The sequence below is a fragment of the Barbus barbus genome (genome assembly GCF_936440315.1).
Source record: "Barbus barbus genome assembly, chromosome: 5".
Lineage (NCBI taxonomy): Eukaryota > Metazoa > Chordata > Actinopteri > Cypriniformes > Cyprinidae > Barbus > Barbus barbus.
In genome coordinates this window covers 16,245,116-16,265,260 of record NC_136733.1, presented here as the reverse complement: position 1 = coordinate 16,265,260, position 20,145 = coordinate 16,245,116, and the positions used below count along the sequence as shown (strand labels likewise).

Below are 20,145 nucleotides of genomic sequence, written 5' to 3'. Positions count from 1 at the left end.
CTAGTACACTGGTGGCCAACTCTATGGTCTGCAATGGCCCTTTGTTAGAAGATACTGTTTTGTCACTAATTGTTGTAAATGTTGTTGCTTGGATAATTTGCAATTGATGTGGCCAATTAAAACTACAAATCCATTGAGTGTGACTTTCCCACTAAAAGTTTAATTACTTTTCCTTTTGTTTGGACAGAAATATTTCAAGGCGAATGGGAATTAATCTGTATCAAACGTTTTTGCTTTCGTGATGTCTATTCATTGGACACTGCATTAACAAAGTTAATATTGCCTTAATTATTTAGCCATTGCTGATAATTGATTGTCCAGCACAAAAGGAGAGGAGGCCAGGGAAGAATTTTGCTAACAATCAGTCATTTAAGCACTGCTAGAACAGGAGCCAGCTTTCAAAACACCCTGCATTTAGAGTCATTTTAGGCTTGCTTAATTCTGGAGTGCAGAAACACAAAGAGAGAAAGAATTGGCGCGGGTGTGCCAGCAACTGAATCTCTAATTGAAAATACACTAATGGAATGATGAGGCTGGTCTTATACTGACAAATAATGCTGGCTTTGCCTCCAAGGCCAGTCCTAAACCTCATGTGCAATGTTTGCTCCTAGCAGTGGAGTCACTCATTAAAACAGCCAGAAAAGATAGATGGTGAAAGAATATGGGCTGTGTATGCAAAGAAATTTGCAAGTCTAAGAAGAGAACTGCAGTCTGTGGACAGAACGAGCTGCGTTAACGGAAAATCTATACAAGGAAACAGTGTCGACTTGCTAAAAGTATCCATCTTCTTAGACAAGAAGCTCATGCAGGCATTATTCTGTTACGATACAAAAGCCCCCAGCCACATCTAGACATATATTCTCCAAAACAAAGGATGAATTCAACTGTGAAATAGGCTCAAAACAAGTAGTACATTTTTGTAATGTTGTGGTGAAAAGTGCAAAGCTGTTTAAACTCGCATTAAAAATAACAAGCAACAGCTCTCTAGTCTGGTGTCACATTGGCGCTTGGTTGTTAAAATGTGCTGCACTTAAATAATGTAGCATTTGGACTAGGGGTGACCCCGAATAGTCGACGATTCGATGCTTCGATAGGAGGAGCCTGATTCAACTCCCAATTTCACAGTCGAATATTCGCAGGGTGTTACGATCATGCCATTTTGGCTATATGGGGGTGCTCAAATGTCTGATTTCACATAGGACTACCGGTTTTATCCCAATAAGTTAATAAACACCCTATTATGATAATGCTGTAAATAAGAATCTGAAAAGAAAGAAGCTTTAAATAATTATTTTAACGTGCGTGAATAAATCCAACCACCCCTATAGATTTAAGTTTCACTTTCCATAATCCGTTACCAACAGAGGAGCATCTTGGTGGCAGGGATTTAAAGCTTTAACTCGACTCAAACTGACATAGGCAGAGTGAAAGACTGAATTTGAACAGGTATCAGGGTGATTTTCAAGTGATTTCTAAACATTTCAGCTGGTTTATATGTATATATCATGTATTCTTTATCTTGTATAAGATGCATTAGGTTGAGTTACGCTGCAGTAAAGTATTTCATTGTACAGTGATTATCTCTTCAGTGCGCAGTGCGAGCAGGACAAACAATAATATTAATGACTATGACTGAGACTGTCATATACACATAACATTATAATGAGAACACTATTGTAATAATAAGCTGTGCATTTTTAGAGTTTAGTTGCCGTGTTTCTACACATTGTGTGAAGAACGCATCCACAAAAGGAGTTCATTCAGAGCCGTGCAGACACATTCATGTATTCAGGGCATTTTGTGCAGACTGTATAAATAATGAACCGTATTCTCTATGAGATAAATGATAAATTATGTTCCATTGATTTTAAACTTGCTATCAAATGCTTCTACTGGTCATCTTCAGCGCGCACAGCTCAAAAGAGAAATGCAGAACATTAATAACTATGTCATATACATAACGTTATAATGAGAGCACTATTGTAAATAATTTTGTGAATTCCTAGGGTTTCGCTGACGTTTAATGTTAAATTAAAATCTTTTAATCAAAACACAAAACATTATTTACCCCGTTTGTATCTGCGAGGCGTCCGTTACACATTTTCCTTGTGCGTTAACGTTAGTATTTATGGAATGTCTGACTCAACTCTTGGTAATGTATTTTGCCCCCGCTCCCAAACATATGATTCGACAATCAGTCGACTATCGGCAAGATTCGAAAATTCCGATTCAACTATGAAAATCCTTCTTGGAGGACACCCCTAATTTGGACAAATCAAACACAATTTTTCATTAGATTTAACAAATCAATTATGCATTAGGTTAACAAATAGTCACAGAACCCTCACCCAATAAACATACTGGGTGCCAGGATGTCTGTGAACGACACCAGGCCCATGGTTACCATGGCAACCAGGACACCTCACCCAGATCACATAAACTTTACGACCTAAAAGTATGTAAACAGACACATACTGCTATAGAAAATGACTTCTTTCATTAATTCATAGACATATTTTTCTTTGACCTTCCTATCACATATCCTCAGGTCATTGTGTATATTATTACTGTTCTTGTATATTGCCTTATGCATGCTTATGATAGAACCACTCTTTCATGTAACCTTACATATGCCATGTTTAGTATCTATGAATTCGTCTTCGGATGATCTAATCGAGAATGTATATTACATGTTGACACCTATGCAACATTAGCGGTAAATCTCCATCACCTGGTTTCAAATGGAGCGGCATTTAATACACAGAGCGTAGATCACTGATAAGCTACGCAATATCACCTTCATTATCGCAGATGAATCGCCTTTGATAATGAACGCGATATTCTGTAGCTTGTCAGTGAACTACGGCTCTGTGTAGTTAATGCCGCTACATTTGAAAGCAGGTGATGGAGATTTACCGCTAATCATGGAACCGGCTTTACTGACGATATGCGCCTGACAATCACATTTGGGAAGTCGTGGCCTAATGGTTAGAGAGTCAGGCTCGTAATCCAAAGGTTGCGGGTTTGAGTCTCGGGCCGGCAGGGATTGTAGGTGGGGGGAGTGAATGTCCAGCGCTCTCTCCACCCTCAATACCACGACTGAGGTGCCCTTGAGCAAGGCACCGAACCCCCAACTGCTCCCCGGGCGCCGCAGCATAAATGGCTGCCCACTGCTCCGGGTGTGTGTTCACGGTGTGTGTGTGTGTTCACTGCTGTGTGTGTGCATGTTGGATGGGTTAAATGCAGAGCACGAATTCCGAGTATGGGTCACCATGCTTGGCAGTATGTCACTTCACTTCACATGCGATATATCGCCCAGCCCTAATTTTCTTTTTTTTTCCTTTTTGAATAGTGACTAGCCTCGTTCAGACTGTCAGCCCAAATCGGATTTTTGTGCAAATCCAATTGAAATCCGATCATATTTAAATAGTCTGAACAGCAACGAACTACATGAAATAAATAATTTGTGCAAATCCATTTCGAGCTACATTCGTATGTGGTTTGGAATCCTATTCAAATTGCATTTCTGCAAATCCGTTTCAGTCTGATCGGTCAGATCGGATTTAGCCTAGCTTTTTTTGCAGAAAACATGCTGAACATCTTTGCAGAGACAAGCTTGCGTTGTTGCGAAGTGCAAGTCAAGCAGAAAAAAACTATATACTGCTAGTATACGTACCTCTTTGTGTTTTGAATGAAAAAAAAAAAGCAAAGTAGCAGAGGCCAGCAGCACGGAATATAGCCGCACATTCAAGCGTCCTGCATTTCTGCCGCTGACTCACAAGACAAAATATAATACTAGCCTACAGCGGTAAGACAACATCTGTATAGCAAACTGTATTGCTGTTACTGTTGTTTTTAGGCATAACAACGCAATGGCATTACCATAGAAACCAATGCACAGTTGCGATATGCTGTGTGGACAGTCAGTTATTCAAATCAGATTCCATCCGGATATGCACAAAATCGGATTTGGGCTGACAGTCTGAACGAGGCTTTTGAATAGTAATGTACAGCTTCTGTCGTAAAGCCCTGCAATAATAATTTAGCATGAAAGAATACACAGGAAGTGCTAATTAATACGAGTACAAACGTTTCTTTGAATGTAAGCCTCTCCAATTAGACAGTAACATCCTTGAACAAAGGTCTTAAATGAACAGACGGCATTCTGTTTTAGTTGAATGTTATACGGATTAACTAGCAGATGTCTGTGGGTGAATGTTATGATTCAAACATGAAAGTTTAGGTTTTCTTTTTGTTGCTGATGTGCAACCAGATTGCCATTCACTACACACTGCTTAGTTTCCCACTGGGGAAGCTGTTCCTAGATCAGTGTAAAAGCGGGGAAGCTGACTTACCCAGGGACTCCTTTGATCTTGCTGGCTTCCACAGTTGCAATGGAGTGTTTGGCTCCGGACTGCATATCCCATTCAACCTTCCACTGGTTACTCATCGACTTGGTGCTAAGGAGGTTCACCCCTTTCTTTGCTTTCACCCTGTAAAAAGAGACACAGTGGGTTTTAAAGAAATACATATGGCTGAAGTACAACAAGACAGTTATGCATTTCTGCAATCAGAAGGTGATAATGAAATATTGGACATTGGAATACCTAAAGACTCTGTTTTAGTGGTAACACTTTATTTTAAGGACCAATTCACACTATTGACCAGTTGCTTATTACCATGTGTATAACTACCATATTGGCTGTTTATTATAACGCACATATTAATGCCTTCTTCTGCATGACCATATTTTAGATCCCCTAAACCAACCGCATACCAAAACTTAACAACTACCTTACTAACTTTTAATAAGCAGCAAATTAGGAGTTTATTGAGGGAAAACAATGTTTTGTTTATTTGTTTTTATGGGTGTTATGGGTGCCTTTTTTATTTAGCCTGCTTGTCATTGATCAAAACAAAACAAAACTAAATAAAACACTAAACAAAATCTAAAATCAAAGAAAAAAACAACAAAACAAACTAATAAAAAAAGATAATATAAATAAAATTAATAAAAATAAATAAAATAAAGATTATTTGTACTTGCAGAATTAGTTAATGTTATATAACCCCACTCTCCTTTAGAAAATTATTTATAGAAGGACTATAAATCTGTGCTGCAAAACAAATTCTGTTTCCCATATATAGCACACATGACTTCTGAACCTTCATTATGAGATGACTTCATTATCCTCTGAGACCGTACTTCTAAAAAAAGAAAACATCTTCTGTGCATCAATTTATGCACACTAAAGCTCATACTCATGATTAATTTCCCCTCTGTCCATTAAAATTCAAAAACATCAGCCTTTTCTGTGATCCGAAACCAGATTCCGATGATAAAATCCCTGTGGAACACCCCCTTGCTCTCTCAGAGAAGCCATAACTTCAAACGGCACAGTCGTGCTGGCTTTCCAGCAGCTTATGTTTCAATAGATGGAAACTACTGCTGTTCTGTGGGCATACATGTACTGCTTAACACCTTGAACAGGTGCAGTGACATAAGGCATGGTAAATCATGCATGTTTTAGCCTCCGGATTACTGACCACTATCTGAGATCCTACACTCTGATATCTACCAGTGAAAACCAACCGCTTTGAGCTCTGGCTGCACCAAAGAGCCATGCAGCTGCAATACAGCCATGCTATACAGACATCTCATAGCACACATGCAAGACGTGAGGTGATGAATAGATGATAAAGATGAGATGAGAAAGAAAAAATGTGAGACCAGAAAAATGGAGAGAGAATTCAGAAACCATTCAAATAGGGAGATTACGATTTCAGCATACGATTTCTCTACCAAATTATAAAAAAAAGTTTAGAATTATATCAAGATGTTTCTCACACATTATTAATCCTGCTGGTAAAAGTCATGAGCCACAATTGAAGCAGCTGTACATAAACACAATTGTGACTGCACATCAAATTAATTGTATATTAATGCCTATATTATATTCTATAACTTTTTGGACATTGTAAATAAAGATTATTGGCATTTTACAAGAAAACACAATTTCTGCCTACTTCAAAATTTCCTTTTTATTTGTGTCACTTGCAATTTCTGAATGAAATGTTTTTTTTTTTCCTGTGAATTGAGTTGCTACAAACAATTAGATGTTAAACAGCCTACAGCTAATTAATTAATTTAGTTAATGAGGCTTATTCGCTATATCACTTGGCGAAATAATTGTTTATTGTGATTATTATTTTTAATTAATGTCATTATTTGAACACCAAATAATGACATTAACACACCAGTGTTCAAATAATGACATTAATTAAACACACCAGTGTTTAATTAATGTCATTATTTGAACACTGGTGTGTTTTATCATGTTGCTACTGTTTAATATCAACAGGCTGTGTTTGCTGTGCTTGAAACTCCCTTAACCGCGATAAAATCACTGTAACACATGACCCCACATTGATTATTGCTTTCATTTAAGAACTAGTTAAGAACTTAACAAGAAATTTCTATAAGATGGCTGTTCTACAGTGCTTTAGAGCCTACAGGAACCACACTAAATGGTTGACCAAACACTCATAACGTGACGAAACATTCATTGATAGCAGAAAGTGTCTCCAGGATTAAACTCAGACAGGTTAACCTCAAAAACTCAGTCCTTTCTCTTTGAACTGCTGCTTCGAATTGTACTTACCTGATAAAAGGCGGCCTCTGCTTTGAGGAGCAGACCATGACCAATAGCAGAAGCTTCTGTTGCCCATTTCAACAACTCAGTCAACAGAGCCTTATCTCACCCCCTCAGCCTCTCCATCAAGCACAGTATTGATGATCATAGGCTGTACTGCACTTTTATAAATATTAAATATAAGGAAAAAAGCAGGTCTGACACCAAAGCCTGGCTCGTTTTCAAATCAAACCCAATATCTTTTAGATAGGAGCAGTAATCACAGATTTTTGATGTAGCTCTTCACATTACGGCAAAAAGCTGCAAATGGAGATGACTGGCAGGCAACCTCATCATTTTGTGTGATGATAGAGAGTACCGTGCAACAATTAGATGATTCAATTTATTAAGCATAGCGTTGAAATACTTTATCTTAAAAGCCTTCCATTGTCCACATTAATTAACAGTAATCCACACTCAACCGTCAAATTTAACAAATGTCTTATGTCTTCAGGCCAATACATTACTAAATGAGCAATTTCATTAGATGGAACTTTAAAAAAAAACTATCAGCACTTGAAAGTACATATTGTGTGTAAGTGACTCCACACATATACATAAAAGCAAGTTGCTACAAAAAAAAAAAATCCTTCTTTCCAAATGATTGTGAACAACTTAATATCTTCCCCTCCATAAGGCCACTATTAGGTGTACAGACAATTTTCACTTTAGTTAACATGAAATCAAAACTAGCCTAAAATATTTAGTACACATTGAAATTCCTAGTCTTATTCATTGCATGAATCTCTTCATAATGCTTCTACACTTTATTTTAAGGTCCAATTGTTACTGTTAGCTTATTTTTAACTGACTTTTTCCTTAATAAACTCCTAGTTGCTGCTTATTAATAGTTAATAAGGTAGCTGTTAAGTTTAGGTAATGCAGAATATGTGCTTTATGAGTACTATTAAACAGCCAAAATGTTAATAATATGTATGCTAATAAGCAACTAGTTAATAGTGAAAATTGGTCCCAAACTAAAGTGTTACTTTTTTTTTGGTAATATGTCATCAGAATATTCTACCTCTGAATAGACTAGGCTTTTCAGACTTCGGTTTCCAAACTTCCTCACAAACATGTGTAACAGGCCATCATGTCCCACTCTGTATTTTTTATTGAATATACAGTTTTATACTCCATTTATACTCTGAAATATGCCACATTAAGAGGTAAAATTGTTTGCGGTGATTTCAGATCGATTCATATTGAAGACCAGTGTATAAATTCAGCTTTGCCATCAAAGGAATAAATTACATTTTAAAATATTAAAACAGAAAACATCAATTTTAAATGGTAATACTATTTCACAATATTATATTTCATAATGTTTTGAAAAAAAATGAAAATAAACTGAATTTAAGCGACATGTCTTGATGTATTAAATGTGTACATGCTGTATAAAACAGTAGCTATTACACCCTTCAGAAAACTCCAAGTGTCCTCTGTGGTGAGAAAACACAGTGATGCTTCAACAGAAATTTCCCATTTGACAGCCTGTACATAAACAAAACACTTAAGCTTATAGGGCTGATCTAGGATATGTTCACTTCAATGGAAACTACGATTTGACTTTCTATATCTAGAACTATGACCAGACACTAAAGTTGCCTATAGCAGCAGTGTGAAACACAAGCAGTGATGAATAACTCTAGCCTTCCCCGTAGTCTCTTACCATAAAAATTACCGTAAAAAAACCATAAACAAGCAGGATGAGAAATGTCAGCAGATGCATGTCTCTAAGGCATTAGGCACTCACTCCCTCTTTCTCTGCATTACTGCAAAAGCTGTCCCACTCTTCAATGTCTAAATCTGGCCGGCAAAGATTTTTTTTCACCCATTTGTAGAACCAGGGCTTTCCATTAGTTGCACTAGAGAAAGAGCCACTTGACATGAATAAATGATCGCTGGAGGTCTGCAGGCAAACACATCCAAGTCACAACACACAAAGATTAGTGCATGTCACTAGAACCTCTTCCTTTAAATAATAAAATGACATCTTCAAGTGGCAGACAATAATTATTTCTAAAAAACACCAACACTGTTGTGAACTGCAATGAAATCAAGAGTATCAATGTCAGACAGCATTAGTTCCACCAACGCCTTCCTAAAACTGGCCAATTGTGTCTTGGATCAGTATTTTTTAGACCATATAACTGCATGTATATGAGTTCTGCCTTCCATTTAGCGCCACATAACATCTGTTCCATAACAAGTGTTCCATATGTTCACTACTTCACAATTATAAAAATACTAGCAACAACATTTCACTTTCTTGAGCCCGAAATGCCTCTGAGTTTATTTGGGTGTAGAGCTAACTATCCATATATTAACTGATATATAGAAATATGTATGTATATTTATTGATTATATGTATGTATGTACGTAAAATCAATAAATATATCCATTTTGATTATTTCTATTATTTATCTATTCACATACTCCCGCACCCAAGACTGAACTCATTAGACTGGGCATTTAAGATGCATCAATAGCTCACATGATCCATCTCATTCTCTGTTTGTGATTGTTTTGTACTATTGACTAGGAAGGATCTATAGAGGCAGATGTTTATTGTGCACAATTCAGAGAGCTAAGATCTGCCACTATTCAAAATTCTGTTAAACTAAGCACAGTGAAAAATGACAATGTGAGAGAGAGACAGAAAAAGGGTACGCTGGCACCGAGAGGAAGAGAATTATGGCATTTCTCTGTTACTTCGGAAGAAGATTTAGAATGGAGTGAGACAGGGCTGAAACTGCAAGCGAGGATTTGCACAAAGATGACAATTCATCAAAGGAGGAAAAGCGAAAATTCAGAGCAAAAATGGTTTACCATTTACCTTAACAACACAGGGCCTTCAGAATGAGATCATATCTAGTCAATCTACTTGACTTCCATCGTATCAAATAAAAATGCTGAGGCAATTTGAAAATGCTATGTCTGATAAAATATAAAGGGGATATCATATTCTTTATGACGGTATAAAAATGCATGTAGTCTGTATGAATTGGTGTCTGTTTGGGTGAATCTTACAAAAAGTATACAACAATATATAATACCATTCAAAAGTTTGGGGTCAGTCAATTTCAAATGAATACTTTATATTTCAAGTAAATGCAGTCTGGGGATCATTGGACAGTGAAGACTAAATTAATGACAATTTAGCTTTACCGTTACAGGAATAAATTAAATAAAAAATATATATTAAATAGAAAATATACAATATTACTATTTTTCTATTGTTGTTTCATTGCTTTTGATCAAATAAATGCAGCCTTGCTGGGCATAAGAGACTTCTTTCAAAATCGTAAAAAACAAAATCGAACTGACCCCAGGCTTTTGAACGGTGGTGCACAAATAAATTATATTATCGATATTAGCTTATATATTAAATAAAATACATTTAGGACCCTTGAATACTGAATTAAATCTATTCTGTTTTTAATTAAAAATAATAATCACAATCATTATGTCGGGTCAGGTTGTAATATAGTGATTTAAATTATCTGGACCACATTTATTATTATTATTATTTATTATTATCGTTATTATCATATAAATTAAATATACTGTAGTTAAGCAAACACTAACATAATGCAATGAAACAATATACTGTATGATTATTGATTTCACATTGTTAACATTGTTACAATGTGGGAAATGTACTTAACTGTCATGAACGTAATGGCCTTATGCAAATATTTATATTTGCAGAAGGTCCTGTGTTCTCAATGCAGAGAAAAAGACAGAGAAAGAAAGAGAATGAGCGAGAACGATACAGGAAGCAACAATAGAGAGAGAGAGACACTGAGCAACAGTGTAGAAGAGAGAGAGAGCGAGAGCCATGCGGTGGTTTGCAATCCTCCTGCCTGGAACACAATTATTCTAAGTAGTTTTCCCATCAGTAGCAGGCATAAGCGGAAGACCCTCGGGTGAGCCAAAACCTTTTCTGCCGAGGCAATAGGGGGAAAAAAAACATCTCTCCAATTTATTTGATAAGGCAAGCGGAACTCAGTCCTGCCAACTGCTGCAAAGAACAGGAAAATCACCCTCGTACCCTCAGCCAACTCTTGTCAGGCAGCTGACATTTCATTGGCCACTTCAAAACTATGATATGTAACTTCATGATTCATACATACATACATTTTTATGCAAATATGTATACACACACACACACACACACACACATATATATATATATTATGTTTTATGTTTGAAGTGTGGGAAAATAAAAGTCTTTCTGCAAAGGGAAGAGCATATAGTCTATACCAATGTTTCCCAACTGCTGTGCCGAGGCACACTAGTGTGCCGTGAAAGGTTGTCGGGTGTTGTGCCGTGGCAAATTATCAAAACCTGTTATGCCTTCCTTATCTCTATCATATTTCTTTATTATTATTTTAAATTAGCGCTATTGGTCATCGTTATGTCTGTTTGAGTGTTTTACAAATATTTAACCAATGAAAAGCATTCAAAAGTGCTTGTGACTAAACCTCGTAACGCCATTGGATCCTCAAATTGTCAGTCAAATCTCATAACTACACCCTTGCCACCTTTCAGAATGAAGTGCTGTGACGCGCAGTTTGACGTCTACTTCTTCACAATGCAAGTTAAATAAAGAACTGATGTTTGAATAGGTGCAGCGTTTCCTTTACTCAAGAAAAAAAAAATCCTTTACTCTATAAAGGCTAGCGTTTTTGTGTTTAAAGAGCAGAGAAGAGTCTTAGCTGTCTAGTTGAAGCCAATACACTTTTGTGCATAGCGGTTCGTCTTTTATATCGTGAGATTTTGGCCAAGTGTATTAAAGACAAACTGAGCGCCCATATAGCCTAGCTACAATAAACTTTATAACCTGAAAACTGATGAAAACGTAATGCGATTAATTGCCTCGGATGCGGCCGTTCTAATGATGGACAAAACATATCCATCATTCGGTTTTCAAAAACCTTTTTAACTCCATTTGAGTATGATTTTCAGAAATTAAGTGCAAGTGTCTGATCAAATATCTTCACAATATTTAATTATTGAAAAAAAACTTTTCCACTTTCTATCTTTTAAAAAAAAAAAATATAATGTTTAGTGGTGTGCCATGGGATTTTTTACATATTAAAACTGTGCCGCAGCACAAAAAAGGTTGGAAAACACTGGTCTATACAACTGTTTGCACAGTCAGTAATACTTTAGTATAGTGACCAATTCTTACTACTTATTAGCATGCCTATTATTAGCATATTGGCTATTTATTAGTACTTATAAAGCACATACTCTGCATGACCATATTCTTTATCCGTAATCCTACCCAATACCTAAACTTAACAACTACCTTACTAACTATTAACGACTATTTAGGAGTTTATGGAGGCAAAAGAATTGAACCTTAAAATGAAGTGTTACTGCACAGTCTGCAGGGCCCATAACTCTGGCGGGCTGCATAGCCATAGACTCGCTCGTCGCCGCCGTCGAGCCATTGGTTCGATTTTATAGCACTGCACGAACCAATGGACGTGCAGTTTCACTACGTGATTGAAAAGGCTTCAGTGAAGAGGAAAAAAGGATTTCTTTCCCATACAGTACTCGTTCCCATATCTCAGGGAACCGAGGTTACGATAGTAACCGAGTACGTTCCCTATTCTAAAGTGTTACCAAAAAAATGAATAAATTCAATTCCATTCAGTTCAGTTTAAGGGAATTACCTGAAAATAATCCTAATCATTTAAAAAAAAATCTACTCTGTGTGTATCTATACATGTTCTTCGTCTTTCTTTCTTTCTTTCTTTCTTTCTTTCTTTCTTTCTTTCTTTCTTTCTTTCTTTCTTTCAACATAATTTTATAAATGTCTCAAATCTTACTATCCTTGTCTTCTTGGATCAGACAAAGATTTACTGGCTGAATGAATTTCTCATTTGTTATTAATGTATAATAATAATAATGATGATGATAATAATAAGAACAATAAGAAGAATAAGATTCAGAAGATTCAGAAGATGAGAATCCAAACCATAAAATCGAATTTAACTAAATGTTCAAAGCTTTTTTGTTTGGGCATTTCCTCAGCTTGGCTACCCTGCTAATGCTGCTTACACTGACAGGACTGCAGGGAGCAGCAGCAAGCATGTTATTGTTATGACAACCAAATGTATTGCAAGCTGATTTCCTGAAAGAGATGGAAAGTATACCAGCAACTTGCATCAGCAAAGAAATGTTTTCCATTTCTGTAATATCATCTAACCAAAAATTCTTAATAAGTTCTCAAATATATTCTTAAGAACATCTTAATTTTTTTCTTAAGAACAAAATGACAGTCTAAACTCTTTATTGTCTTTTTGCGCTTCCTGCAGATTACCCTAATAATCATAGTAAGCACGCACACTTTTTTTGTCGCGATTTTGACTGGCGCTCAGCTTTACATTTTTAATGCGGCATGTTTTTGAACAGCCTGTCTCAAGCCGCAGCGATCTGTTTCATTCAGTTTTGTAGTGCTGTGTTTTTGCTCTCATCCGAGTGAACGCTTCCGGTATGTGTATCCGCGTTACACAGTCATATGCGCTGCATACTGCCAAAGATTATGTCGTATTTATAAGCTAAAATAATAGCATCCAGTTAAAGTTACCTATCTTACTCGTTTTTGTAGAGTTGCTACTGAGTTTTGAAGTTAGCAAACAGTAGTGTCACACACAGGCTAATCATGACCGATCATTGTTTACATTATCAGTCAGTCATCGCTGTCGCTTCAGAAAACTCGCGCACATCGCTATTAATAGTCATACTATGTATTAGGCTATATGTAGCTAACGTTGTTGTAATGCTTAAATATAACAATTATTTTGAAATAACCCAATAAATTCATTAAATAATTCTTACTGTTTTGGATTTAAGACAAGTCTGGGGCTGTCCTAAATTTAAGAAGTTATTTACGATGATTTTTAAGAAGATTCTTTTCAAGAATTTGAATTCTTCATTTTTGTCTTAAGAACAATCTTAAGAAAAAAGATAAGAATATTCTTAAGAAGAATGTTTGGGAATACAAAATATTCTTAACTTTTTTCTTAAGTTAAAAAATAAGAAGAAAATGGCAGTTAAGAAGAAATTTCTTCTTAAGAATGTTTCGTGAATCCGGCCCCAGGTCACATTGTAACGAAATATTATGAAACATGGGGTCTGTGGTATCAATTTTATGACATGCTATTACATCAATACTGGCTGAGTGCATTACCACACACTCATGAGTGCTTTCCTAATCTTCATGAAACTACTCACGTTTAGTGTGGAAGTTCATGAACTGGGACACAACTCAAGTTTCATTCATGGGAGGGACAGATCTGTCACAGAATCAGCCTATCTGGATGCGTGGCATGCTGGGACGGCTCTGACGGCAATGGAAACCACAGGAGGATGCACACTGGGATTAAGTACTAATCAGATCTGAGTTTTATGCAAGTTCTAAGAGATTTTTTATCTACATTTGCAAATATTTTAATTTGCAAGCATCCCCCCTTTCAGTCCTCATTTCTATCTTTCTCTGGCCTCACTTTCAAAACTGAGAGACTGACGCAATAAATTAATTTGATGGGATGATAAATGTCAGGCCGAGAGCTTCTGAAGATCAACCAAATATCAGTTCCTTTTCAACACCAAATCAGTGTCAAGAACAATAAGAGAACCAACAGTTTAACAGGACAGATGAGAAAGCAACAGACAACCAAGTGAGAGCAACCAAAAGAGAGGCTTTTGAGAGCCCGGTACTGACTAGGCTACTCTATGAAACAAAGCCTTAACTCTCATAATTACAATAGAGACTTTAATAGCTTAAAAAAAGAGTGTGAGCATGTGACCTTGAAAATGTTTATTTAAGATAAACTAATTGTTAATATGGAATGAATCTGAGTCAAACTGTTTGCCACAAATCTAATTTGCATGTGAACATGGAAAATTGGCAGCAATGTTTTCCAAAGGGGTTTGGAATGCATACTTTGAAAGAGTATCTGAAAGAGAGAGAAAGATGAAAATAAAGGTGTAAGGAGTGAAAAAAAAGTGTAATTTGAAAATGTAATTCCGGCAAGAACTACACAGAAAAACACTCATACATCTTATTACCACTTGAGCCTTTCAAGTGGATCAAGCCTCTATGGTGTGGTGACAAAACTAGCACAAGAGCATTTTCTAATTAACTCCTCATGACAAATGCAGCAAAATACCACTCTCTCTCTTCCTATTCACTCTCTTCCCATTTTTTTCAAACTTGAATCAGTGTCAAAGACAATAAGAGAGTCAACAGTGTAACTAAAGGTGAGACATGTGAGGAAAAAATAAACGATCAGTTGTGCGACTATTCTGTCATAAATTGCACAACATTAATTTCTGAACTTTCTACCGTCCATTACTGGAAATGAAATTACTGGTTGATATGTTCCGATCTACACACGCTTTTAGTCCGTGAACTGGATCTCGCTCATGAAGCTCTATAAACTACACAATGAATCTCTTATTTACATCACGTCTGCACATATGAGATGATTCACGAGTATGCAAAACTCTGGCGCTTTCAGCGGTGAGTGAATTCTGAAAATGCTAACATTTCTGATTGGCCATTGTGTTGAAGAAATCAACGGATATATCTATGATTGGCTACATTGTCCAATGCCGCAAAAAACACATTGGGTAGTTTGCCAGATCTTTAATTGCTTGTGCTTTCGTTTGAGGGTATTTAGCACCATAGACATCGGGGATTCCATGACTAACAATATGGGGGGTAATTTTCTAGCTTAGTATACTTGCTCAGTAGCAGGTACAGGATTGTAGTAGTGTTTCTTAGAAGCAAGCTAAAATGACATGATTGCTTCAGCAAATGTGTTTTATCTCATGTTTGCTTTTGTTAACACTATTGGTTAGATTTAGTTTTGGCACATAATTATTATTATTATAGGGCACTAATTATTATAGAGCACTAACCACAGTTTACTAATCAAATGTGCCTGATCCAGCTAATCAAGGTCTTCAGGATTACTAGAAACTTCCAAACAGGTGTGAGTTGGAGCTGGTTGGAGCTAAACTCTGCAGAGATGTGGCCCACCAGGAATTGAGTTTGAGACCACTGCTTTAGCACCACTCAACGGACATTTTGCTTTTAAAGTGTTACAAAACATGCAAATTGATTTTATTTTTTATTTTATTTTTTCCAGAAATGATGATCATCACAGAAGGTGTATTCATATCTTTGTATGCATGAACTGCATTTTTATTTATTTATTTTTTAATACCATCATTGACCCAATCTCACATGCCCATAACAGTTGGTTTAATAGCATAAACAGTTTAACTATAAATATGTACATTTGTTGCAAATGTTCATTTGCATGTGAAAATACATTAATATTTTGCCTGCCAAATGAATCAGATCTCTATGTCAGGATGTCAAACCAGCTGAGGTGTGTGTTTATACAGCTTCAACACAAGAGCCTTTTCTCATTAACTCCTCATGACAAATGCAACAAAAAGGCACATCTCGACTGTGAGAGCAGGCATATCTCTCGCTCTCTGTCTCTCTTTCCATTCCACTTCTTACCACACATCAATAGTTATTACATTCAGACCACTATCTTTCACCACCCACCCTTGCCCAATCTCGTTCTTCCTTCCATCTCTCCCACACTTTCTCATGTATTTCTCACTCGTACATGCTTTTCCTCTTAAATAAATCACTTCTTACAGCACAGATGCTCCATGAAACTTTCACTAGGCTTTGCTGGTGCCTCATTTCGATAATCACGACTTTCTTTCCTTGTAGAGGTGCTTGGAAAGGCTCTTTGCATTTATCTTTCACTGTTTCCATTGCCTAGAGTGTTACAGGCTCTTTGTGGGCCAGCTTTATGATGGAGTCCACTTAATCAGTTCTGGTTAAGACAGATCTATGAGTGGGCTACTCTAGTTGAAGTAATATGTGTTACATTAGGGAGTCGGTTTCTGTTTGTTCTCCTAGGACAACCAGATGTCTCGTTTACCCGGATACTGTACCGTATTTCAAATGAACTGGGTCCCGTCAAAAGCATCTAATGTACAGGACTGTCCTGGGAGAAACGGGACATCTGGTCCTTTTTCCTGTATTTAGTGTGGTGCAGTAAACCTAACTGTCCAGTAAGAGGTCTGTTGCAACAGAGGGCTAAAGTACAGCAGTTCCAACAGTTCAAACGGTCCTGGACCTTCTTAACAAGGTCAGGACCTCAACGACTACAGTCAGGCCAGAGTCAGATTTTTCCATTTGGAACAGCATGCCATAAATAAAGTGCAAAACCATGAATTTCTATATGCACAATATGTAGTGTCTCACAGATGGATTTCAGAAAATATTCAATCCGCATTCCTCCACTCTGTGCCACAGGAGGGAACTCTACCAGATAATACATTTTGTTTTAGGTACAATAAAGAAAGAGACAGCTAATGAAGTAATGAAAAGGAGGGTGTGTTGCAAGCCGGATTCAAACTCACTTTGCCTACATTATCACCCAAGTGTATGGGAGACTCACAAATTATTTCAAATTGTAAATAGGCAGCTAAATTGTTCTAATAAGCATAAAACAATACCCACGCAATCATTTTTAAAATTATTGCTTGACCTTATTTTCACCTTATTGAAGAACTGAAAATATTTAGAAACAATCTAATTGTCTAATTTGGTCAAAGCTGAGTATCTTAGAAGGTGGGATAACTGTGCTGTCTACATTTAGCATGCCTATGTTGTGTTAAAATGGTAAAGAGACAGTTCATTGTTTTCTGCAACTATTTTCAGAGCGAAGGTGTCACTTTAGGTCATGGTTAATTGTTTTGTTAGTTTAGGAAAACATGCCACAAAGAGAAATTTTATAAGGAAACAAGTATGTAATTGAGCAGGCTCAAAGACTACTACCTTTGATCTTTGGCTCACCCTTACATGCCCGTTCTTCTGTTTAATATACTGAGCTGTCCTTATGGTAACCTCTATCCTAATCTTCTTCCCCTGGCACTGCTTAAACCATTGTGCATCAGTTCCTGTCTCCTCATTTTGTCCCTCCTCTCTTTTGCTTTCACGTATGGATGCACAAACGCATTGGCAATGTGCACAAATGCATGCACACCCACATACATCTACACAAACATTCTCCCCGCTGCTGCTGTTCCTGCTTATGTATGTTTTTCTTTTTCTTTTTCGGTAGCTCTGGTCTAATCAGCCCACAGCAATGATGCAGTGATGACTCTGCACCACTGTTATATGAACTCATGTGGACGTTGTGTATGCCTACAGGAACATTTTATTGCTCAGAGGTAACTGTTTTATAGCTCAGTAAACCTAAAATTGATGTTTCAATGTTATTAAAGGGTTACTCCACCCCAAAATTAAAATTTTGTCATTAATCACTTAACCCCATGTCATTCCAAACCCGTAAAAGCTTTCGTGCCAAGTAAATAACAGTGTCAAGGCCCAGAAAAGTATGAAAAGCATCGTCAGGATAGTCCATCTGCCATCAGTAGTTCAATCTGAATTTAATGAAGCGACGAGAACACGTTTTGAATGCAAATAAAAAAAAATAATGACTTTTTATCAACAATTTGTCTCCTCTGTGTCTCTCCGTGTCACCATAGCGGGGCCTTGACACTGTTTTCTGGGCCTTGACAGTGCTGATTACTTGGCAGTCAATGGGACAGTCACAAGCCTCCCTCCCGGGTTTCATTCATAATATCTTAAATTGTGTTCCAAAGACAAATTAAGCTTTTACGGGTACCATGGTGGAACGACATGGGGGTAAGTGATTAATGACAAAATTTTCATTTTGGGGTGGAGTAACCCTTTAACTATGTTTCTCATAAAATTCGTAGAGAAGAAGAAAAAAGAAAAAAACAAATAGGACAACCGTTAACAAAGTATATATGCATAAACTACATATAAATAGTGATGTACAGACTTAGGCATTCAGCAAATCTAAACAGAAATTATTCAGGTCTCTTCTGGAACTCTAAAGGCATGTGAAAATACTGGATGTTTTCCTCAGAAATAATCAGCAAAAAGTCTGCTCTTCATGTCTTAAATAAACAACTAAGATATTAAAGAGATCTCATTTGTAATCTTTGATCTGAAACACAAAACAAAATAAAAATAAAAGATCTCAAAAATGATAAAAAACTAAACAAAAATAAAGATATCTTATTTATAATTATTTGATCTGGAACGAAAGGAAAGCAAAGGAAAGGAAAGGAAAAAAGATATTATAGAGACCAAGATGTCATTTGTGATTTTTGATCTGAAACAGAATACAAAACAAAATACAGAACTGAAAAGCAAAAAACAAAAACAAATTAAAACTCAAAACAATAATCAAATCAAAACTTAAAACCAACAAACATAACAAAATGATTAACATATGCATATAAAACAGAGAAACCATGTAACATTTATATAACAGTTTATAAAAATTTTAATTGTACATAACATGGTTTGATATTACCTGTTATTATCTGATAATACCAGGTAATATCTGATATATCGGTAACACTTTAGAATAGGGAACACTTATTCACTATTAACTACGACTTTTCCCTCAATAAATTCCTAATTTGCTGCTTATTAATAGTTAGTAAGGTAGTTGTTACGTTTAGGTATTGGGTAGGATTAAGGATGTAGAATAAGATTATGTAGTATAAGGCATTAATATGTACTTAATTTGTACTAATAAATGGCCAATATTCTAGTAATATGCATGCTAATAAGCAACTAGTTAAGAGATCCTAAAATAAAATGTTACCAATATCACTGAACCATGGTACCAATCCATTTTTTTGCAAAGAGACTACAGCAATTCCAGCTGGTCGAACACACACTGAGCACACATTAGATGTCCATTATACTATTTTACACTCTACCCCGCCCACAATCCTACATATTTCTTCCTGGCCTCTGATTGGCTGCATATGTGGGACTGACACAGTGAAGAGCACAGTGACAATGATCATGATTTCTCATCCTTAAATCATCACACGTAAATAATTCGCCACAGGGACCGTAAGGTTCAGTGAAGAGCACTAAGGGTCTCAAATGTTAGTGAGATCCAGCGTGTTTAACAGACTCTGACCCTCTGTCTCGCTCAGGGCCCTGCTTTAACACTGACATTCAGTCATCCATGCAACTCCTTTACTGCACCTCACTTTATTTGTTTGTGCTCATTTTGGGAGACTCACACATTTAAATACAAAAGATATAAAGCAGAAATGTGTCATTTTCAATATTAGAAATACTTAAAGTCTAAATATTTTCAGAAGTAATGGACAGCATGACGCACATGCTGTCTGTGGAGCTTAATTTAAATAGAACCCAGAATATTCCTTAAAGATGAAAACACAAAAAAGAAGACATTATGAAAAAGTAGATGAGTAATCTGGAAGAGAAGTGGCGGATGAAAATGTGAGAGAGATGTAATCATTTCCGCAATCT

The 20,145-nt window shown here is 36.4% G+C and overlaps 1 protein-coding gene across 2 annotated transcripts in view; it reads right to left on the bottom strand.

The window, feature by feature from the left end:
• The window catches only part of LOC306869425 (transmembrane protein 132E-like), a 354,362-nt gene that overhangs the window by 46,885 nt on the left and 287,332 nt on the right, over positions 1-20,145 (bottom strand). For both annotated transcript variants that reach the window (XM_079416195.1, XM_079416196.1), the window contains exon 3: positions 4,356-4,493. In XM_079416195.1, coding sequence (XP_079272321.1) covers positions 4,356-4,493 — 138 coding nt within the window. The remainder of the gene's footprint in view (positions 1-4,355; positions 4,494-20,145) is intronic.